The 23,967-nt window shown below is 33.4% G+C and overlaps 3 protein-coding genes across 6 annotated transcripts; 1 reads left to right on the forward strand and 2 right to left on the reverse strand.

Moving 5' to 3' along the window:
- The first annotated feature begins 15 nt into the window (after positions 1-15).
- On the forward strand, positions 16-6,850 carry LOC119832723 (gephyrin). 4 transcript variants are annotated; one of them, XM_038356473.1, is made up of 10 exons: positions 16-98; positions 493-1,254; positions 2,180-2,334; positions 3,025-3,166; positions 3,252-3,331; positions 3,485-3,591; positions 4,098-4,257; positions 4,996-5,107; positions 5,576-5,781; positions 6,104-6,850. In XM_038356473.1, the coding sequence occupies exons 2-10, from the start codon at positions 504-506 to the stop codon at positions 6,242-6,244; spliced, it is 1,854 nt and encodes a 617-aa protein (XP_038212401.1). In that variant the 5' UTR covers positions 16-98; positions 493-503; the 3' UTR covers positions 6,245-6,850. The 4 variants fall into 4 exon arrangements, with proteins under 4 accessions (XP_038212401.1, XP_038212385.1, XP_038212384.1 ...); XM_038356457.1 differs by having other exon boundaries at positions 31-174; XM_038356456.1 differs by having other exon boundaries at positions 46-203.
- Positions 6,851-6,893: 43 nt separating this feature from the next.
- LOC119832750 (transmembrane emp24 domain-containing protein 2) lies at positions 6,894-8,640 on the reverse strand. The gene is made up of 4 exons (XM_038356486.1): positions 8,385-8,640; positions 8,058-8,239; positions 7,642-7,791; positions 6,894-7,112 (listed from the first exon to the last, which is right to left on the reverse strand). Exons 1-4 carry the CDS (start codon positions 8,521-8,523, stop codon positions 6,963-6,965), a joined length of 621 nt encoding a protein of 206 aa, XP_038212414.1. The 5' UTR covers positions 8,524-8,640; the 3' UTR covers positions 6,894-6,962.
- A 1,759-nt stretch (positions 8,641-10,399) lies between these two features.
- On the reverse strand, positions 10,400-19,754 carry LOC119834738 (alpha-tocopherol transfer protein-like). Its single transcript, XM_038359208.1, has 5 exons — positions 19,496-19,754; positions 14,615-14,774; positions 12,761-12,941; positions 11,967-12,158; positions 10,400-11,036 (listed from the first exon to the last, which is right to left on the reverse strand). The coding sequence occupies exons 1-5, from the start codon at positions 19,641-19,643 to the stop codon at positions 10,794-10,796; spliced, it is 924 nt and encodes a 307-aa protein (XP_038215136.1). The 5' UTR covers positions 19,644-19,754; the 3' UTR covers positions 10,400-10,793.
- Positions 19,755-23,967: the final 4,213 nt, after the last annotated feature.

The following is a 23,967-nucleotide window of genomic DNA, read 5'->3' on the forward strand; positions in this document are numbered from 1 at the left end:
AAGAACATAAATGTCAAATTCAATCCGAATTCTTTTAATGTGTTGACTTAGCTCGTCGAAACTTTCAGTAGTTTGTTTGCGGTTAGCACCTGCGAGCGGTTGGTATCAAAGTGCCAATTTATTATTCATAATTGCGTAAAGTTGATTGCAGCCGTGCCAAAACAAAAATAGGGGGTATATTTTTAGAAACTTGTAATTTGTATGTATGTAGATTTTGATTATTAATAAATAATTAAAAGCAGAAGAAGCTTCTTTTAAAATAAAATATGTTTTAAAATTTGGTGTGTTACATTTAAGTATTTGAATTAACCTTCATAAATTTCTAAAAAAAAATCTGTTCTATATTTATAATGATAAAATAAATATTGACCTCAATGTTGTTTATTTAATAGATAAAAAAATATGTTTGATGAACCCTTATCAGATAGCAATGACATATATAAATTATTTTTAAGAAGCTATTTGATTTTTATATTTTTTTTATTATTTCAGATATATGAATAATGGTCAAGGGTGTTGTGATTATCACAGTAAGTGATACTTGCTTCAAAGACCATTCTAAAGATGAGTCAGGTCCAGCTTTGTTTCAGCTGGTGAAGGAAAAGTTTCCTGATGCCTACATACACACAATCATTTTACCGGATGAGAAGGAAATTATTGAGCGAGAGCTTAAGTACTTTTCTAAATCAAACATTGATTTAATTTTAACAACAGGTGGTACAGGGTTGAGTAGTAGAGATGTTACTCCAGAGGCTACCAAGGCTGTTATTCAACGGGAAGTACCAGCAATACCTATAGCGATGACCCTTGAAAGTTTAAAAAAGACACCAATGGCAATGCTCTCACGGGCCACAGCCGGAATAAGGGATAGAACCTTGATTATAAATTTTCCGGGTAGTAAGAAGGCTGTCATTGAATGTATTGAGGTTGTGAAACCTGTTTTGTCTCATGCTGTTTCCCTTCTAGCTAATGATCTAACTGAAGTCAGACTGGTTCATGATAAGATGCAAGCGGAGGATAGTTGTCCACATAAATTGAGTAAAGTTGATATCAGCAAAGTGGCTTTGAGAGACCGAGAATCCCCATACCCCATGTTGGAAATGTCAGTAGCTTTCAACACAGTTGACGCTGTGATGATGCAATGGATAGAAGGTGTGGAAATGGTAGCTATAGAAGATAGCATAGGACGTGTAGCAGCACAAGCAATATTGGCGAAAGAACCAATGCCCCCCTTTCCAGCATCTGTCAAAGATGGTGAGACATTATGTCTTAAATATCTGAATAGCATCAGACTTGTTTTTCTTTTTATTGCTTGATTAAAATCATGCACAAAAAATTTTAACTTGTTAAACTTAATTACTGCAGACATAATTATCTTAATTGGCCTCATAATTATGCATAATGTTATTTATTTTACTGGTTTACCTGTACTGATAAACAGTTCACTTGCAAATAAATATTCAGTTTAAACAGGTAGATAACTGCTATTAAAGTCACAAATATTATAATTTAATTAAGTTACATACTAGAAAAGTGAGGATTTTCAATTGGTGTATGAAAATAATTATTGGAAAACGATTCCATGTCATTTAGGTTATAATTTTTCCCTCAATTTCAATTGTAAATGTCTGCATTTATCAACAATTAGAGCATATAATAGTAACAGTATAATGTATGTTCACATACCATGACCTAAATTAATGATAAGCTTGGTATATTATGTAGGTACCTAAGAGAAAATAAACTGGATACCGTAGTTTAATATGAAATCCATGCATATTATATGGTGTAAAATTAACTCAAAAAATATTATTTATTTATATATTTTAATCTTAAGTGCTGCCCAGATTGCCTAGGAATCTTATAAGAATATTACGTATTATAAGAATAGTACGTCACGATACTTATGAATATTTGTCTGTTTTTTAAACTTGCGCGGCTAAATCACGGTATCGATTGGGATTAAATTTCATGAATCATTTCCTTCTTTCTCATCGATACTAATATTATAAAGCTGAAGAGTTTGCTTGTTTGGTTAAACGCGCTGATCTTGGGAACAACTGGTCCGATTTGAAAAAATTTTTCAGTGTTAGATAGCCCATTATATATGTAACACGGGGCCGAGGCGTACCGCAAGTGAACGATAAAATGTAAATTATAACAAACAATTAATTCATAGGATACGCGTGTTTAAGTTGGGACGGGGCGGGGATCCGCCACGTGCGCTCCGCAGTGACGGCGGGCGACTCGCCGCCCGCGCCGCTCGTGTCGGGCGAGTGTGCGCGCGTCAACACCGGCGCGCCCGTACCGGCCGGGGCTGACTGTGTTGTTCAGGTACACGTCTCTGCTTTTAGATTTTATATGAGGTACAGGCGCGGGCGTAATCAGATTTTAGTATATGAAAGTAAAAAGGACTATCAGTTCATAACCCTCTGGTTATAAAATATATAAATAGCAAATATTTCCTTTTATATAATAGATAAAACAGATAGAGTTTGAGTTTGAAGTTTGATTGAATTGAGATGATTGGAAAAGAGTAACTACAGTTTCTTGCTGAACTTGAACTTGAACTGCTTTTCGAACCGACGGTAAATGTTAAAACTGTGTTATGACGGTTCATAAGTGCTTCTATAAGAAATTTAATTGAATAAATAAATGTTTACGCGTTAACAAAATTTTGCGAGTTTTAGATTAAGTTTAGGTAGGACTGTATTGTTTAGAGCAAATAATGGTACTAGCTTAACATTTATGTAAATCCACAAAGAGTAACATATACCAAAGAATCCGATGATATAAAAAGGAAAACTGATTCAATAACTTATTGATTAAAAACTTTTTAACGGATTTTTTGTTGAGTTTTTAATTTCTAAATGTATAATACTCGCGTAAAATCAAACACAAGAAAACTTATTGATTGACTAATGTACCATTGCAGAGTTCAAAGAATTGTAATAAATATCTTATTCATGTTGTAATAAATCAGACTAGAACTCTCTATGCATAATAAGACAAAAAATGTTTTAGGTGGAAGATACAGCACTAATAAAGGCCACTGACGATCATGAATCAGAGTTGGAGGTAGAAATCTTAGTAGCTCCGAAACCTCATCAGGATGTGCGCCCTATTGGTTTCGATATACCATTGGGTGCTTTGCTTCTAGAAAAAGGTATACAATCAAATTATAATTTCTAGAATATAGATATAACCTTGATTTATTAGCGGTATGAAAAATTTTATGATTCCTCTTGCAGGAGATGTCATAGATGCTGCAAAAATTGGTATTTTGGCTGGAGCTGGGTATCTTAAAGTGCCTGTTAGAACTCATCCAAAGGTTTGTGATTTTATATTATATGTAACTCCATATTATAAGCTAAGAAATTATTGATTTTTAGTCACGATGTGTACACATAAACTCTCTTCAGAAAAATACAAAAACAGTCAATATCTTTTATGTGAGGGCTTTAAAATTAATTTTAATTTATAGGTATCGATTTTGTCTACCGGTAATGAATTGCAAGAACCATCAGATGAAGTTTTGCGTCCATCACATATTAGAGATTCAAATAGAATTATGCTAAAAATGTTGCTCAAGTAAGTTTTAATACGCTACGTAACAAACATATTTTGGTAAACAGTTCGGTATTAATAAAAATAATTAATTGAAATAATTCACAAAAAAAAAGGTAAATTATAGTTATAATATTTTTTTTAATTTTACGGGTTTATTGAATTGATCTTTAATAAAAAGAAAAAACAATGAAGGTTTTGTTATGTAGTGAATTATATTTGTAATAATAGATAGCATGATAATAAAATATTTTTTTATTGTAATATTATGTAACTATCCAATTGTATTATAGTCAATTCATATGTACTTATCTAAATCTATCTTAATATTTATAAATTACCTGTCACGTTGTTTGTCCGCGATAGACTCCTAAACTACTCAACAGATTTTAATCAAATTTCCACACCATATGCAGTTCGGTCCAACTTAAGATATTTTAGTTTATATTATTTCAATTGCGATAAGTGACTACTCGGGCGGACCCGAAGCGTGCAGCTTGAAATATATATTTAATTGTCTTGCACATCAGAGAACACGGCTACGACAGTACGGACTGCGGCATAGCGCGCGACGAGCCGGGAGCGTTGGCGGCGGCCATCGCTCGCGCGCTGCCCAACACGGACATCCTGGTTTGTACTGGCGGCGTGTCTATGGGCGAGCGGGATCTGCTCAAACCGGTGCTCGTTAATGTGAGTATGTTGTAACACGCTTTAAGGCCTCAGCACACATATGGGATCGGAAAGGGATCGTAACCGTAACGCCTTTCACCTCGCTGTCAACCAGGCGTCAACCTATCGTATGCACGTAATGAAAGCGTATCAGCAGCGCCTGTACGTCAACTCGGCTACGGCTAGGCGACACCGCGCTTACGCCTCGCCGCCCGCTGGCTGAGGAAAAAGAAAATAGCAAAAAAAAAAGAAAAAGATATTGGGTACACAATATGAATAAACCAAGGAGTACTGAAGGGGAATTTCGGACTATAAAAAAACATTTGATGGATGATGAAGAGAAATTTTATATTTATTTTCATATGCCGAAATGTCTCTTTATATGACGGGACGCAGAGACGTAAGCGCGGGGACGATGAGCCGTAGGCGTGGAGACGATGAGCCGTAAGAGCGGGAATTGCAAGTTCGGAGACTGTTCTGAGGGGAGGCGATCACGTTACGATTCCGATTAGTGTGCGTTGCAGTAGGGAGTTTAATACAAACCATTCTGAACGACTCGAGGCGATACGGTTACGATCCCTTTCCGTTCCCATTAGTGTGCGGAGACCTTTATACTTCACCTGTATGTTTGTATGGAACCGAATCCTTTAGACGCGACTTCGAGTTTAAAATACGATAATTTCTAATATAATAAACAAATATTCAATTTCGAATTTCTCACATTATTTGTTCAATATAAAGTAAAGAGAATGTTAACAGGACTTCAATGCGACAATTCATTTTGGCCGAGTCCGCATGAAGCCCGGCAAGCCAAGCACATTCGCGACCTGCGTGTACCAAGGGAAAACTAAATTCATATTCGCCTTACCAGGTGCGATGAATTAAAATATATTATACCATTAGCTTAGCTATAAAGCCTTTATGATAAAATCTTTCATAATATTACAAATAAGTATACTCATATTTGACTTTGCTTAATCTAAATAAGTGTTATTTATTTATTTAGTTAGTTAAGAATAAATAAATAAATAAGTGTTACTTTTCCTAATTTCCTAACGCCAACGATGTCTTATTAAGGTTTAAGCTCTCGTGTGTTTTATCATGTCTTAAAATTTTTCTGTAACAACTGAATTGTCTTGCTATTTTCATTTGATTTATGAAATCAATTTGTAAGCAATGATAAGCGATAGTTATAAGAGTTGGAAATACCTTTATTTCCAACTCTTAATAATTATCGTTCTCCGCATCTGTCCATTATTAAGGCAACGGATTTTGGTACACCATAGTCTCACATAAATATTTCTAGACCTCAACTCTCTAATCACATGAACGTACACAGGCAACCCAGTATCAGCGTACGTGTGCGCACTGCTGTTCGTGATCCGCGCGCTGCGGCAGTGCACGCGCTACAGCAGCGAGTACGCGCGCATGCGCGTGCGGCTCGCGCGTGACGTCACGCTCGACCCGCGGCCGGAGTACGCGCGCGCGGTGCTCGAGTTCCCGCCGGCCGACCAGCTGCCGGTCGCCACGGTGTTGGGCAATCAGGTGAGTCTGGTTAGTTACACTTATAGGGACTACAGGAGCTGATATGACGAATGCAAATATTTATACAAGCGGTCTCGCCCGGCTTGTTGCGTTGCATGCGCATGCTCTGAAAAAGAACCCCACTTGTCAGATTTAAGAACCCCCACCCTTGTGATATATTTGTGTGTTATATTTTATATATATACATATTAAAAAAAATAAAGTAATAAAGCAGGTCACAAAGATTTCGACTCTTTGTATCACCCCTTTAATATGTGATGAAACTTTTTGACGACGCCTAATAATTCAGTTATTAAATAATTAAACTCCATTTCGTCTATAGTGCAGCAGTCGCTTGCTCAGCGCGTGTGGAGCCAGCGTGCTTCTAGAACTGCCGGGAGCTACGGAGAAGGTTAAGCATCTTCCAGCGGATACTATTGTATCTGCTCTTATCACTGGACGAATCGATCTAACACGGCCTTAGATCTTTATAGTACTTAGCATCTTCTTTATAAAACAATAATATAGATATCACAAATATAACTAGTTTATATGGTGATAATATTTGATAATATCACTATCGTTTTTCCAATGTGGGTTTATATTTTGCTATCCCCACGTCACATCACATTGTTTTATGTGAAGTAATCATACTTGCAGTTCATTGTTAATCGTAGGTTGATGAAAAGCACAATAAGTTTAATAAGAATAAATATCATATGGTTAAAATTATTGTTGAAAGTTTATATTTAGTATATTTTTAGAAGATCTGATTAATTTGCTCCGTGTTATAAACACTGTTATTGTAAAATTTTTAAATATATTTTATATTATTTAATAAAACTATTTTGATACATTTTCACTGTATTGTTTATTTTGAAATGTTTGTTTCAATTAATGGAAAGTTGATAATTACATTGAGTATCTAACTTCCAAATTTAACATCAACATTCTGTACATACAATTTATGTGAACATATTAAAGAAATATCAGACTGTAATATTGCAATATGCAGATAGAATTGAACTTAGATTTGAACTGACCAAGAAAATAAACATAAAATCAACATTTTCACACATATAAATTAAAAGAACAGGCATCGTTTTACAAGATTCAAATAAAAAGATCTAGACTGAAGTCAAATAAATAGATTGTAGAAAAAAATATCTATAATTTATTATTATAAAAACTATTCTAATTATTTACACAACACGTTGGACTTCAAAGAACCTCTTGAGATAATAAACTTGTCCCACTGTCATAATAATTAGTACACAAGCTTCAAATATTGACCACATCACTACACGGGAGTTTGTGCTCTCGTTAATGTCGCGATGGATTCGATCTCGCACCTGGAAAACATTTTTAAAATTAGTAAAGTTACAACATATTTAATTTGTTTACTCAACTGTATTGAACTATGGCTGAAACAAGTATATTTATGATGTAATTGATTTAAATAGATTAAGCAGCAATCATGTTTCATTTGGCTGGAAGGTGTTCTAAGAATAGAAATTTGTATTAAAACAAGTCTACGATCAGCAATTGTCAAACAATGTAATGAAAGTAACATATCTAAGGAAGGATAGGTGATTGATGTGAGGTAAAGAAAACGGGCCTCTTTCCCCGGTGCAAGCTGGCCCAATTCATGCCAGAGTGTGCTCGACTCCCACATAAAAAACTATCCATATAATAAGATTTTTTGGAAAATTGAGAATAGTGTGAAAAAAAAATGTGAATAACTGGAAGCAATTGCACTCAATGTTAACTATATTTAAAGGAAGTAATAGTTTACTGCAATGAAGAGATAGCGAGTATCTTACGGCACTTAAGATCAATATGGTATTTTGTTGAATGGGTTTTAGAGGAATTTTTACATACCTGCATGTACTCTTGTTCATGTTTAACAGTTTTGAGAGTAGTTCCCAATTCTTTAATCATATCTTCAAGTTTGTTGTGGTTGGCTTCATCATCTTTCTCACCAGATTTTTTACCAGGTGCATCTCCAACTTCAAAATTGAACATAACAACCTAAAATAAAACATATTCAAAAAATTATAAATTTCTGTGTTTTTTTTAATTAATATATATTCTTTACTTCCTGCCCGCAGTTTCTGGAATAAAAACTATTCTATATCCTTTCTGGATTCTCAGTGGTTATGGTGTGAAGAGACAGATATTGATGACAGAGTTACCTTTGCATTTATACTATTAGTAGAGATAGCAGATTTTCATTTGTGGTTAAACAGGATTTTTTATGCATGATGTATTTAAAAAATTTATTCATCTGTCTGTACCTTAGGTGTCATTGTTGACATTTGATTGCTAAAGCAGTAGGTATAGCGACCTGCTGTTGGAGCTGAAAATGTATACATTCCAGAGGATTCTCTTTCTCCTTTATAAATGACTGCACCATCAGGTCCAGTGATTTTAACGTCTATGTCTAAGAAACCTCCTTCAGCTATTTCGAAAGTTAAACCTGAAAGAACAGATTTTTTTTGCACTGTAAATTGAGTATAGAACAGAAAGTTTATGTTTATTGAAAATAGATATTTAACATGTGTATTATAACAAGACAGTTGATTTTACATTTTGAGTTTCAAAATCTTAGCAATAGAACTTACCCATTTTCGTATCGGCTTCTACATTCTCAAAAAAACATTCTTCGGCGTGAGCGTCTACTGTGATCATATAACTGTATCCTAAATTGATTAAGGCAAATACAGTCAATAGGAAAACTATACATCTTTTGCAGTTCTTCATTTTATTGAATTATTGTAATAATTTGTTTAAAAACAGATTGTTTTCGTATTATTTTTCTTTCGCTTTACAATACTCCAACATCGGGCCACGTAATGACATTTGTTGAACATGTCAAATAACTGTCATACGTCAATAGACAACATTTAATACGTTGACGGATTAAGAAACGTTCAAAACATTAGTTTAATTTGTTATTGGGATATAGACGCAATGTCATAAACTTTAAACATTTTTTACTTAAATTGTGTCTATGCATAGTAATTTTAAAGCTATAATTTTTAATAGGTGTAAACTGCTTCGTTAAATATTAATGTGCTACGCCGCCAGTCTGTCTGGCTTTTCATTCTGACTCGCATGTGGTAGTAGTAAGGCTATTACTCTCTCATTCTAACAACAGCGCTAGCTTTATTCAGGTATCAAAGATACCCGTAGTATTTTATTACTTTTTGCTAAAAGAGCAGCATAGTACTGATTATAACTGCTTTTGGGCTTCTCAAGAGACATTCTTTTTTATCGGATTTACAAATATAACTTATATTTGTAACGTTACCTCTTCATGGAAATGTCAAGCAATTTTCTCATGACATTGATGTTTAAATAAAAATGTTCGATTCCGTCATGATTCCATGATATTTTTATTTTTAAAAGCAAATGTTACTTGGATAAATATTATGTTTAACATTGTACATCTAACATTTGAAAGTATTAAATAGCAAGTGCTATTTTTTTTTAATTGTTACTTAGTTTGATTCTCGGACGTGGTAAGCGAATTTTCCAAAATTTTAAAATTTTTTCACATGCTGTTTATTTATAAAGATAAAGGAATGTTATATTCTAAGTAAGTTTTGTATTCAAAGTATTTTTCGGCCCATTAAATTTTACCCTTGAATATTATTTTACTCTATGCCTATACCACTGGCAATGTTAGATGTACTCTGTGCCACTGCTGCCGTTTGTATTTGCTTTTGAAATTGAATTTATATTAATTGCTTTTGAGGCTATGAGCGTGTGTTCGCTATATTCCATCTGTGAGGGCAGGGTTTACAAAGATTAACATAAACTTTAAAACACAATTATTGTTTAAAAAGGCAGTTTTAATTTTTTCACGTTTAAGAAGCAGGGATAACATGCCGAGTTCGGTACCTATTTTTCAATAATTTTGATAACAAAAAAACGATAATGATTACTTAAACTTGAAAATGTGAATGATAAAAGGGTACCCTTATTACAATTGTTTTTTAAAACGTTTGAGACAACCTATATTATCGCTATAATCCTTACCCACTAACTAATATTAAAAATGCGAAAATAACTCTGTCCATTTGTCTGTTCTACCCGTCTAAATCATGGTACACAGATATGCACAGATAGCTTGAGACCCGAGAATTGTCTTGTCCTTTGATCACGTGGGGAAAGACACGGGAAGGAAGCTAGTTGTATATTAAATGCTAATTAGCAACAGAAATAGCGTTATACGTATGATGAAATTCCATTTATATGGTAAATAAAATGTTCTCTCAATTTGAGACGAAATTCGTCTCATATTTAAATGCTTGGTTTTCCCGAATATTTTGAATACCTACGTATTTTTTGTTTTTAAATAAATTAATTCATTTCAATAGCCATAAAGATCACTGGCCGTTATACCCATATCGATCGACTCGTTCATAAATTATGTGTGTGTGTTATAATGACTTGGTCGAGTATAACAAAAGTTAACAGTTTGATTTACCGACCGACGCGTTAGTGTCGGGGGCCGGGGCCCAGCTGCGGACAGAAACTCGTTTTAAACCTATATATATTTTAGAAATTTGCATGTTTAATCCGATTTTTATGTAAACAGGCTTATACAAACTGGAGACACAATGAAACAAAATTAAATAATAAACAGTTTAATACTAAAATTACATATTTTTACCTAAGTTTTAGTTACCTAAATACACGACTACAAAAACTATTTGTCCGTTCTTACAAATACAATCTTATTAACTACTTAATACCAATTGCGTAATTTTTTTAGAACATGCTTAAATATTTTCTGCTCAAACATTTCGAGCATGTAACAGCAGGTTATTAATTATCACTTTTTAAGAGCACTCAAAGACCATATAAATTTCGAGTTCGATCGTCTTATTATTCTTATTATTATTCTATATGGATGTCATGTTTTTAAATTGCGTGAATAATCCCATTAACCAAATAATGCGTTTCCATTAAAAACGATTGAAACATAATATTGCTTTGAACGCGCTTCATTGCTCAATATATCGTTAGTCAATTTCTAACTTCCTGAATGCTCCAACAGTTCCATAAATATCGATATCAAATTGTGGTTCTGGAACAGTTTGACAAATTTCATTGAAATTTCTAAGATATTCTCGGAGTTCATCGACCCTGTGCCGCCATTTCTTTGTGAGAACTTCGAATGATTCTTCTTCACCGCCCCACTCAGCTGGTATTATTCTGGCCGGGAAATGTTCTAGCAATTCATCTACTTTGGAGTGCAAGTAATACTGAAATTAATAATTTCAATTTAAAAGCCAATCTTTGAAGCTGGCAACGCTAAAAAGAAGAAATGCGTAACAATTTTCATAAATCTCTCTCAAACGGATGGACCGATTTCAATGCAATTTTTTTTCATTGGAAATGTTTGATGAAAATCGGGTCAAAGACGGTGGCCACCATAAAATGAAGGACTAAATATTTTTTCACATTTCTCTCGAATACATAAAAGACTAAGTCTAATTAACTTTATAGCATTGTGAAGAGGTCTGCAAAATCTTTATTTTTAAAAATTATTATGATCTTCATATGTTTGACCTTTACAGATGCATATTCGTTTTGAAAAGATTCGAAACAAGTTTTATCTATGAAGTGACTAATCGGGATAGAGCAAATTAAGATAAACCATAAAATATAAAGTATAACCATAAAAATAAAGTAACTCTGATATAGCGTGTCGGTATTTTGTATTTCTTTTCTTGTATATGTCACTGAAAAATTTAAAAAACCGTCAGATTATAATCTTTCGAAATGAAACCGTAAAATTGTCAAATGGCCTTCAACGGAACCACGCGCGATTTTGGTTAATGATATAATGGGTTAAGTTAGATGCGGCTTCATAAAACAAATACAGAAATAGGAAAGCGGGGCTCCTTCGCCTTGAAAACTGTAATCTAGTTGCTGTTCTGGAAAAGAAAATCTCGACAGGACGACCTATCAAGGAATGATTTAAGAAGGGACTAAAGGATTTGCCTTCGACGAATAATCTTTTAAAATTCTTCAAAAATTTCCAATCTTGCGAGTTATATTATAATCTAACGGTGTGTGAAACTGTACGGCAACATATATGTACTTAACAAAAAATTTTGTCCAGATCCCTCATAAACTTTATATTAATGGTTAAATTTGACTGTTCAAGATATATGACGCAATTTGCATACCCGTTTCCTAACTTTTTCATTGACGCACGACCTCATGAGGTTGAGAGAGGAAGCGACGAGGCCCGCGGCGCCCACCACGTGGATACGCTTCATGCGTTGCGGGTACGCCGCTTGCGCGAGGTAAATACTGCGTCTCACTGAATTGGCAGCGGCTGCTACGTATGCAGCCATGGATGCACGCACGTGGGTCGCCTGTACAGTATTAATTAGATTAGTTGAGGGTGACACTGTGGTAATGACTAATGAGACATGGTGATAAAAATTGATGAAAAATCTCCAATTGTTGTTATTGTTGGTTTCGAAGTTCGACACGTGAACAAAAGCATCCCCTGGTGCTGGCTATTAATGCAACAAGTATCTAATACCCAGAATGATTATAAGGAATAACAACTATACAGTAACTTGTCTCAGAAAATGTTGTATTTCACGTTAACGAAAACTTATACCTCCTTTACATCAGGCGACATATTTATAGTTATATATATATATATATATATATATATATATATATATATATATATATATATATATATATATATCTCTCTCTCTCTCTCTCTCTCACGCAGAGATTTTTGATATATAGGTATGTTTAAGGTATGCTATGTATATTAACCAAACAGAATGTACTTACTATGTCATTATATCATACAACAGCAGAAAATCCAAAGAAAGAGGCTCGGAGGAACGTAATGTGCCAAATAACTTAATAGTTACAACGCAAGTAATGAGTTAAAGTGAGTAAATAATAAAAAAGCGAAGAGATAAAGTTCAAATTAATAATAGAACAGATTTACCTCCCAAACGAAGACGTCGCCCAGTATTAGTGTTTCGTCACGTAAGCGGGCATCGCTAATTGTCAATATAGCCTTTACTGCTGCATTTATATCTACAGAATTTTCTGGATAATTGGGTCTCACTCTGAAAATTGTGACACGCAGACCTTCGTCTGTTAACTTTGGAAGAGGAACTATATCCCTGAAAGATGCAAAAAAAGTAGGTGCGTTTATATTTCACTCCAAAACATTTAATAATAAATATTTGGTTTACTCTGGGCTTGTCATAATTGGTAAAGACAAAAGGTCAAGGCCAAAATGATTTTTTAAGAAACAAACGAATAAGCTTGAGTCATGCTTGAGTTTAGCTCTACACACAATATACTTGGTTTACTTTTATTTACTCATAACTAGATTCTGTCCGTGACAAACTACGCGAAATAGGTAAGTACCTAAAAAGTCAAATTCAACACAATAAGCAGCCTGCTGCATCAACCTGTAATGTAGATTTTACGTGATTGCATCACAACATAGATACATTGTAAGCTAACAGACAGACATACAAATATAAATGATTTTGTTGCATTTTTTTTTCAATTTCTATGTCTATAATGTTAACCCATTGGCATGTAAAATGTTATCATTTGAAATATGCCATCATCATTTATACAAGACGTTTCATGTGACTTCGTCCACACATATTGTAGTAAAACAATAACAAGTCCTTTGAAAATTTAATTTGTAATGTGGACTAAGCCGTTTTTCCTGCAATAAAATATAGGTGTCATATTTTATAATTATATACGTATAAAGTGAAGTCCCGTGTCCCCTAATGGGGTATGGAGCAGATGATATACATCTGTTTCACTGATCAATTTTCTTTATGGACAAATTGGTGATCAGCCTTCTGTGTTCTGCCAGACCGAGACTTTTTTTTTGCGTCCCCACCGGAAATTGAACTCGTCCTGGGTTCAATTTCCCTCGGTTCTAAGCGTTAACCAATGTACCAAGAAGGCGGTTTAAATACGTATAGCTATACTATTGTTACTAATTATATAAAGTCTAGTTTCAGAAACGTCTGGATCGATTTCAAAAAGTCTTTCACTGTCGGATATGTATGGAATCCCTGAGTGCCTGAGTGCGTGGTGCTACCATGAGCGAATCCGGGACGGACCAGTAGTAGAAGATATCAATACAAATATTTTTTATGCAAAATATTTCCGCGGTCGTGACCATAACATTTTATTTGGTGATTGAATTCACTTTGGCGATTTCCATAATATGCAAGTTTGCACTAAAACAAGAATCAAAATGTATAATTTCGCAAAGGTCAGATCAGTTTACAGCTGATATGCTTTAAAACAATCAGAAATCACTGTATTAAAATTGCATAATGCACGAATTGAATACATTCTTTAATTCATTTTAAACATTATAAATACAGCACATTTTATTGATGCCGCAATGGTCTCATTAAATTAAAGTATTCTTAAAAGGATTGAATTTTATTTGTATTAAAGCACTGTAATATATGTAATTGACATACGATAAAATAATAATTAATTAAGAAAAAAAAAACAAATAAACGGGTGGCCGAGAGGTCAGGCGTTGTCACGGTACATCAAAAAAAGGGTTCGAGAATTCCTCCACGCGATCGGACTTTTTCTATTCTTTAAAAATTTCTCAACCGACATACAAATTATTACTTTTACCGTAAAATTGTAAACACCATTTGACTACAATTCTCGGGGAATTCTATTCCGGTCCATTGTAATCTGTCGAAACACTACCCTTACATATTGCTTATACAATTTAATGCATTATTTTTCACAAGATCATAATAAATCGATGAGTACGGCGACGAATTTAACTTACAGAAATTTGAAAACGTTATTTAGCGGCGATTCGTTGAGGGACCGATGAATGTAAAGGTCTCGATACCGCGAATGTGCGTAGCAATACGCTTCCAGCTTGTTCCGAGCTCTTTCGAAGTCCATTCGACATCCTCGGAGAAATACTTCCAATAAGACATTATCTGTGAATAAAATTATAATTTATAAAGATTATTATACTTTATTTACATAGATAGATTCAACAATTTTTTTTTAGAATAAAATTTGTTTTCAATGTTAGAACCAGGGCATTCCAAAAGGAAGTTTGTAAGGGCAATTTTTATTCCTTTGAATCAAAATTATTATCAACGACGATTATGAATTATGCGACAAATTTGAGCCTGAAGTAACAAAAACGGGCTGCTTTTTTTGTTACTTCAGGGTTTAGCTCACAACCCCTAATTATATACACTGCTCACGGGCAGGTTGTCATTCTTTGTCAGATGTGGTGTACTTTTGTTATTCTTGGGCATGCTGATTTCCTCCCTACTTCCCTAGCTCAAAAAAGTTAAAAATGAGAGTTCCTCTTCCAATATTCAAGTTTTGAGAGAGAACATTAAATCTAAGAATTCTGTTTTGTATTAATCGAAGAAATAGAAAACTACTTATAATTGTTTTCATTGTTTATTGTACACATGAGCGATAAGCGTAAATATTTAATCAATATGTATAAATATGCACATTTAGCTATAAGTAGTCTAATTTCCGTATTTCTTGCGACTTATCGTGCATAATGCAAATAAACAGTCATCTGCTCATCTTCGTAATTGCAATATTATTTTTATATACGCATCCTATATTGCATGTCATGAATAAGAATCTTATTTCCTATTCAAGATATTGTTTGTAACAAGGAAGCACAATATCATAAGTTCACATGGGGCAGTGGTGAAATGCACTTAAAATTTTAATTACATTATCATACAATTTGATCCGTAATAATATCTAATTGTCGGTTACTACCTCATCATCATAATCAGTCTGATTTTTACTTTTTTTCTAGTTTTTCTTTTTGTTGAATTTTCTTTTAAAATATAAAGCGATACAATATACAACCCTCTTTCTCTATCTTTTAATCCTGCGGGCTTACTAGGCTGTTGCTTATTATATTATGTAAAATGGTAAACAGGTTGCACGCAGCCAGTTATGTTAAAAATAGTTAACTTGTCTAACAAGCTAAGTTTCATTGGCGCGAGGACTACGCGACAATAACCTCTACTAAGGTGCAATTGCATTTCAATTGCATAAAGCTCGAGGCCCATTATTGTTTTATTTCTATATAATTTACTAGCCTCCGAGGCCTAGTAGTTCTCCCCGACTTTGGCCATGGTTCATATGTTTCATACAGTTTTTGTCATTGTTTTTGATTTATCAAGTGTTAAATTAGGGATGCAATGACATAATAAAGGGGGTTAAAATGGGATAGTAGGGCGTGGTAGTGCGTGTATCGACAAGCATCTCTATGTGATAAAGCCACAGGACAGCTATATCTCGAATACTAAACATTAACCAGTATTTTTGCCCGTGTATCGTGTATTCATTCAAAAGAATAAAGACTGGAAGGGAACAAGTAGTTGTAGAATGGACAAAGAGCATGTTAGGAGACACAAAGCATGACTGGTGGTATGAACTATGAGATAGATACATCTGTTTGAGGTTGAGTATGATACACTCGTATACATCTGTCCCAATACCTCTTTAATCAAAATTTAATTTATCCAAAATCTAGAATGTTACAAATTATATAAATTATTCTAAAACTAGCTAGTGAAGTTCTGTTTCGTAAAATGTAGTCTAAAAGTAAAATTTATTGTTTTATTTGGTCCAATACTTCTGGAAAATAACAATTAAAGGCCGTTTTTCAATTATTTACGAAAGCGTATTACGATCGAATACTAAGAAGGTAGCATTACCTTCTATATATTGTAACATGGTAACATTGCGTGTGGACTGTGGACACGTATTGAATAATTTAAAATGTAGGTATTTTCTCGGGTGCATTTTAATTTTGTAGACGTACCTTCGCATTAAATTTGTATTTATTTTTATATTTTACATTTTCATTTCAATATATCCAGCTATGACGTTTGAAATAATATTAGGTTTCATGATTAAGCCTTTAATGTAGCGGAGGTACCAAATATCATATTACAATTTTTTATTATAGCATTCCTATTTTCAGTAACAATTTTTACCTACTTTAAGAATATTCCTTGTAAGGTGATAGAGCCCAATCATAAACGCAGCAGTATCTACGTGACGATGGTCGGTAGATCATATGGTAGACCATCAGTTTGGTACGGACATTTAAACTTCTTTTGAACCCATTACCTCGTATAATGCCGGATATACAACATCAACAATATAATTTGCCCTAAATTATTTTCCAAATAAATAGATTGTCTTTGTAATATTTGTAGCTACAAAGGCAAAGGTAAAACACGAAAACAATTAGTATGAATTAGATTTTTTACGAATTCTCTGCTCGTATGGAAGCCCCAGGGCTGTTGCCCAGGTTAGTCAGCCCACCCATAAATTTGAGCCCAACTAGATTAAACACGATTGCATTGTGTGGATATCCAACATAAATCTATAATGTTAGACAAAATTCATGATGTGCTTTTATTTTTTTTTTTTCAATTGAGATAATTATCCCACAAAAAAGCAAATTCTCTCATACTTGAAAGAAAGAAAGAAAGAAAGAAAGAAAATAAGCTTTAAAACTAATATATCGAAAAAGAAAACTAATATAACTTAAAAATTAAAACTGATGTAAATTAAAAATGAACATGGCAATCGGGACAGACTCAGCCATGCTGACGGGCTTTAACCCCCGAACAGCGCTGTATTTTGTAATTTAGAGGTTCTTATATATTTGTCTGTTCTTGTTAATGATTACTTACTTTGTTTTTTAAAGGGCAAGTCGCAGATGTAGGTACATTCCATTTCGATATATTGAGGCAATATAAAACTATACTACTTTATGTTTAGAAACATACTATAGCGTGTATAACACAATAACTTTATAATTTACTAGTCCCCTAACAATCATGTTGTAAAATTACTACGTATGCGGCAGTACTGTGATGGTGCTAGGACATTATAGTATAATACCTATTCTGTGACGGTAGGTTGATAAGTTTGCTACTTGCAATATACGAAATAAGAACAATAATTGTATAATAGTATTGGATGTCAACGTCATTCACTTCCAATCAATATCAATTAAAAAGGCGAGTTGTACGTAAACAAAATCCAACTTTTCTTTATCATGAGTTCTTTAAACTTTAGGAACACTTATACAGGTACATTAAAATTAAATCATACTATGAATGTAGGTAAGACATACATATACTTTTGTCAATTGCAATTAATAAAGAAATGAAATATAGACGTCAAGTTGTTAATGGCCATGACTTAGGTAATTAAGTTTGAACTAGGTATAGAATTTTGGTGACCACAAAGTTTGTTTGTCTATCCTATACCTACAAATAGATACAATTTAAATCAAATAAATCACATACATAAAAAAAGTATGTAAATAGTAAAGTATTTTGTTATATGTGGTTAAGGTAATAAAATCGAGAGAAGTTTGTACGGATGTCATGTTTTTTTGTAACGTCTTAATTTACAAAAACTGTCTGTTTGCATATTCATATATCCTCCTAATATTATAATCCTATCCTATCCTATCCTACTAATATTATAAATGCGAAAGTTTGTAAGGGTGTGTGCGTGTATGTTACTCTTTCACGCAAAAACTGCTTAACCGATTGCAATGAAATTTGGTACGTAGACAGCTGGACAACTGTAATAACATATAGGCTTTTTATCCCGATATTCCAGCGGGATACGGACTTACGCGGTTGAAACCGCGGGGCGGAGCTAGTAGTATATATATAGTATATAATATAGTGCTCAAAACTTAAGATCAACTGAATGGTCTCACTTGCTCTTGTACAGTACTCTTTACAAGAGAAATTATTGAATCCCCGCGATCCTAACCACGATAATGACATAAACTCATAAAATTATTGTATAGTATTCGATGCTTGATAAGGTTAGAAATAAGTCTGTCCGTTTAAAGTCGGCTGAAATCGAGTGAACAAAATTATAAAATTTTAAATGTCAAACACTCAAAACACCAATAATCACACATTTTTATAGTGATGTACTTAAGAAAAGGACTCGACTCTTGACCTCCATTATGTGTATAAAATAAAAAAAAACTAGCATAGAGCACCTCCGCAGTTATTAGGAACGTCCACGTCGGTTAATAATATAATAGACATAAATATACAGGTACCATTCAGATAAGCGACATTTATATCCTGGTAGCGCTACAAAATCCTAGTTTCGATTTTGTTCATTTAAAAAAAAGATAAACTAAAATTTGTTAACCTTCCGTTGTTTTCCGAAACATTGCGATCGTTGTAATAAAGTGTTTTTTTCTATTGAACTCTCTTCTTATATATGTATAGTACTTATAATAATGAGTACTAGGTGTAAGATGAAAAATTAAATCTAACGTAAATTCGTAATTGTATAATATTTATTATTATATTAGCTGCGAGTCAGGTATCTTTTGCAGGAACGCAATTACTGTCATGCATGCATACATTATCACATACTTAGCTGTACTTAACTGTGGGTAATACATAAATTATATTAAACGCAAATTAAATAACAAAATAATCATTTCAGAAATTAGTCGATAGTTTAGTTCAATTCAAATTGCTGTTTCTTATATGCACGTAAAAATAAGAAGTCTGTCTTATTTTAATTTAATCTATACATTTGATATTGGTAAATTGTTTGAAATTGCTTCGTATATTCCAGCTAACTAGTGTAAACTTATAGTTACCAAATTGTTCAGGCCGTGGCAAATATGGGTTAGCGGCACACATGCTTTGGAGATCAATCACACCCCTTTCTATGTCACCGGGGTGCTCGCCAAGTTCTTGCTTAATCATCTCCGCCTGCTTTGGTGAAGGTCCATGAAGAAAAGCCATCGCTTGCACTACACAACGTATGATTAAAAAAAATCGTTGTTCTAATTTTAAAACTGTAACCTTCCGCGCTCTAGCTGAGTAAGAATAAAACTGCTAGCAAAACGAAATTCACGACTTTTATAAACTATCGATACTTGACGATGACCGCTACCGCGACGGAATTAATATTATTTTAATATATTGCTCTTTATAAAAGACGTTGAATGTTAGCGATATCTTGCCTGTATATCTTTATTTTATCAATACTTTTTATTTTAGTATTTGTTTTTGTTTTATTTAGTTGAAATATGAAGTTGAAGAGTTTTTTAACGCCCTTATCTCAGGAACTAGTGGACCAAATTCAAAAATTTTTTCACCTTTGGTTATGTACCTACATGATCTCTGATTGTTATTATAGGCTAGTATAATACTTATACATCATCTTTTACATTTCCCAAAATCTCAAATGGGTAAAGCAGCATTTTAGCCAAATTTATATTTGCAAGGAATGTAGTCTTATTAATCTTTTTTGTTTATTTATCCGTCTTATGTGTTTAGTAAGAAATCGATAAACAAGAATTTTTTTTTGATCGGTTCGGTCGATACATGAAGCTAAAGGTAAAGAACTAAAAATATTGACCTTCGAGTAAGGCTTTATTTAAAGACATAGTTTTAAATGTGACGTTTACAACTTAAGGCGTTTTTAACATTTCAATTTTATGGCATTCAAATGCTCTATAAACCGTTTTTTTATGGAAGTCTTGTACTATGCGGTAATATACTGTCAAAGAGAGAAACAACGTTCTGACTCGCGCGCTAACCGCGCTAAATAAGTCTTCTATCTGACAAAAGTCTTGGAGCGTTAATACAAGACAATTCAGCGTCATATCGCAGCGTTCGTGTCAGGTTAACGCTCCGAAGCGCGCTAAGACCGCGGTCTATCTGACAATGCGATAATGACTGCTAGAGCGCGTTCCAACTGACAAAGCCATTATTTCTTACGTTACGTTTACTTACGTTTCTTTTTATTCATTATCGTCAGTTCAAACATAGGTAGTCTTAATTATTCATGCAAAGTCTGTTTCCATCGTGTTTTCAAGTGGAATCGGTAACTCTGCCAATTTGAACGCGAGCAAAGGCGATAGCAAAAACTAGTCTTCTATGCGAATAAAAGAAATCCGCACAAGTTGCACTACTTATAACTTAAAACAGCGGTACGATTATTGGTTTGTTGGATTTGTGAGATAAAAAATCATAAAATCTCTATATAAAAAGTCGTTAAAATAGCCAAATCATCATTATTTTCTTTTTAGAAATATTCAGACTGTGTTACAACGGAATTCCACCTGCAAAATATCCCACATATGTACCACAGATTACATAATACTATACTATATCTACTTAGTTAACATCGGGTAAAATCTTCCATTTTGTAGGATGTTTGTAGTTTGTATATTTTATACGTTGATAGTTTTTGATTAATAAATTTGATAATTATTGTTGGCTTGTTGGCTTAGTTACGCACAGTTCCAATAAACCATAATATATTCATGGCATTTTATAGGAGTTATAAAGTTTTATGATGTATTATTGCGGAAACTTGAAGTTCTAGTTCGATAGCAAAAAAAAAACACAAAGATATGTGATTCATTATTAATTGTCTTCGCTGATATCTCGTTTGCCTATTAAGACTGGTTTTGATGTACGAAAGGTTAAAAACTTTATTGATAATTACATAACGCTGTAGGTAAACTCAAAAAAAATCAAACACGTAGACAAAGCTTTATTTGCATTTTTTTTCTTGTAGATATAAACAAATAAATACATAGGTATTTTTAACACTAAATAAAAACTGCTATTGACACAATTTAAATTAAACTAGCTACATGGCGACTATTGTGTACCTACATTCGAATAATTTTTGCTATGTTTAAATAAAGTGTTAATCATAGCCATGTATGGGTTTCAAATCAATGTGTAGGTACTTATTCTATTTAGCTGGCATGTGACAATTACTTCGTTCTACAATTCATTTGGTAACTATTACATCATGAAATACGTCATTGAACTTTTATTTAGGAGATACTTACTATTTACTAAGTTTTATTAGGAAAACCATATAGGCTGACAGGGATAACCAATTTTTGCCAAACTTTCAAATAAATGTCGTGATTTGTAGAATATCACTTATATTACCTAGACTTAAAATAATATAAGACCCACATATTATGAAATAGATAATAGCTTCTCAGTAACATTGATTATGTAAGTAATATTTATTATAATCCTTATATTAAAAAAGCGAAAGGAACTCTTGTTCTTGTACACCGGGTGGTTAACCACGGAAGAGTGTTGCTGGCGGAAAGCACTAGTAGGTATAATATGAAATAAGCTTTATATGCATAAAGTATAATAATAGCTATGTAGGTTTAAATTACTTTATTTACATCCGTAAATGAAAGGTAAAATATTTAACAAAAAAAGGTCGTCCAGTAAAACGTAAGGACGAATAAAAAAACGACAAATACATTTTACTCAATCTACAGTAACATTAAAAGGAGAAAAGTTTTGATTGTATGTTTGTTTGTTTGATTTGAATTAGGATCGATTTGAAAAATTATTTTACCACGACTCCGACATTAGATCCATGATGACTTTTTACTGTGGGAAAATGCTTCAGTCTATTGATAATTAATTATAGGACAAGGAGTACTTATATTTTTCACATAACTTTCAAACGACTGAACCGATAAGGTTGAAATATTGTTTGTGTTTTTCTATGGTTTTACAGGTAGGCGTAATACATTCGGTATTACGCCTACTTTATCTATCTTCCTTTGTTTGATTAAAAACCAAAACTATGATTATAAAAATTATTGTTATTATATCTGCTATCTGTGAATTTGTGTGCTATGTTATCTGTGGTTTAGTTTTCACTGGAGATGTTAGCTACGTTTTTGACAAAAATATGTTTTATAACCCGTCTTGAGTTTGGAACATCTGCGATTGAAAAAGATTTTTGTGTTTGTACCACATCTCTTAAAATTTAATTTTCAGTTGTTTATGTATATTTGAAAGCATTAGGTAGACATAGTTACTGCCGGATTCATAACATAAGTCGGGATTTCATTGAAATCCTCCAACATTTTGGTATGATTGAGTAACAATTATGCTTTTCATAAAGTCCACACGAAAGAAGTCGCGGGAACCGCTAGTCGTTACACAAATATGCGACTTGCGGGTATCTTCCTTATAGTCTAGTAAAAGGCGAAATCATTCAGAACTGTAACAAAAAACAAGGAACTGAAATAAAAATAACATACTTACATATTATATTTCATATGTGTAACATTTAAGTTTTAAATCATTGGCCGTTCTGTATACGACTGATTACATACCTGTATGATAGAAGCATTTTTCTATTATATACGACTACTATACGGTAACTGTATGTACACAACGTTGTGGCGGTTCACAAAATTAAATTTTGTGTCCGTAAAAGTCCTTCGAATTTCAAGATAGTTAACATTTTCATGTGGGAGTCGAAAACGCTTCGGCACGAATTGGGCCAGCTCGCATCGGGGAAGTACCACACCCCCACAGCAAACCGGCGTGAAATAATAGCTTGCTATTGTGTTTCGTACGTTGAGTGGGAGGGCCGGAGGCCCGTTTCCTTACCTCACCCTTCCCAGTCCATTCCTTCTTTCCTGTCGTCAATCCTTTCCCTATCCCTTACCCTATAAAAGCAGCGCAGCAAAGCAGGGCAGCGCATTCGCATTCGCCTCTACGAATGTTCATGGTCGGTGGTTATCGCTTCCATCAGGCGTCATCATATAATTTGAAGGGGCACACAGTTTTAATTAGAGGCTTTTTTAACACCACGTTAGGCCAAACTCCCGGTATATTCTAGATTTGATAGAAAAACTATAAGAAAATGAGTAACAAGTAGGTACAATAATAATCTTACGGGCGTTAGATAAGATTTCACTTCGATAGATCTTAATGTAGAGAAAAATATTGCGATGTAACGACATAAATTATAATCTAAAGACAAAGACTAACTAAGCTCTTTGAGCTCATTGAGCTAATTAGTCTTAGAAAACAAAACTAAAGAAATTTTCCTCTGTTAATCTTCTTATTACGTTACATTTTAATGAGTAAACGCTGATTTTAATATATAATCCACACATTTTTTTATCAATACAACTAACAGTTATTGTTAATTTTTATTATTGACAATCTTTTATCGTTATCATCATCATCAGCCCATATATGTTCCCACTGCTGGGACACAGGCCTCCTATAAGGGTTCAGGCCATAATCCACCACGCTGGCCAAGTGCGGG

This window comes from Zerene cesonia, chromosome 2 (assembly GCF_012273895.1).
Source record: "Zerene cesonia ecotype Mississippi chromosome 2, Zerene_cesonia_1.1, whole genome shotgun sequence".
NCBI classification, from domain to species: domain Eukaryota; kingdom Metazoa; phylum Arthropoda; class Insecta; order Lepidoptera; family Pieridae; genus Zerene; species Zerene cesonia.

Coding starts and splice junctions, on each gene's coding strand:
- LOC119832723 (XM_038356473.1), top strand. CDS start 504: ATGGTCAAGGGTGTTGTGATTATCACAGTAAGTGATACTTGCTTCAAA. Junction 1,255..2,179: donor TCCAGCATCTGTCAAAGATG/GTGAGACATTAT, acceptor ATTAATTCATAG/GATACGCGTGTTTAAGTTGG. Junction 3,332..3,484: donor CTGTTAGAACTCATCCAAAG/GTTTGTGATTTT, acceptor TTTAATTTATAG/GTATCGATTTTGTCTACCGG.
- LOC119832750 (XM_038356486.1), bottom strand. CDS start 8,523: ATGAAGAACTGCAAAAGATGTATAGTTTTCCTATTGACTGTATTTGCC. Junction 8,240..8,384: donor AGAAGCCGATACGAAAATGG/GTAAGTTCTATT, acceptor CTGTTCTTTCAG/GTTTAACTTTCGAAATAGCT. Junction 7,792..8,057: donor TGTCAACAATGACACCTAAG/GTACAGACAGAT, acceptor GTTTTATTTTAG/GTTGTTATGTTCAATTTTGA.
- LOC119834738 (XM_038359208.1), bottom strand. CDS start 19,643: ATGGCTTTTCTTCATGGACCTTCACCAAAGCAGGCGGAGATGATTAAG. Junction 12,159..12,760: donor GCGACGTCTTCGTTTGGGAG/GTAAATCTGTTC, acceptor AATACTGTACAG/GCGACCCACGTGCGTGCATC. Junction 11,037..11,966: donor ATGAAAAAGTTAGGAAACGG/GTATGCAAATTG, acceptor TATTAATTTCAG/TATTACTTGCACTCCAAAGT.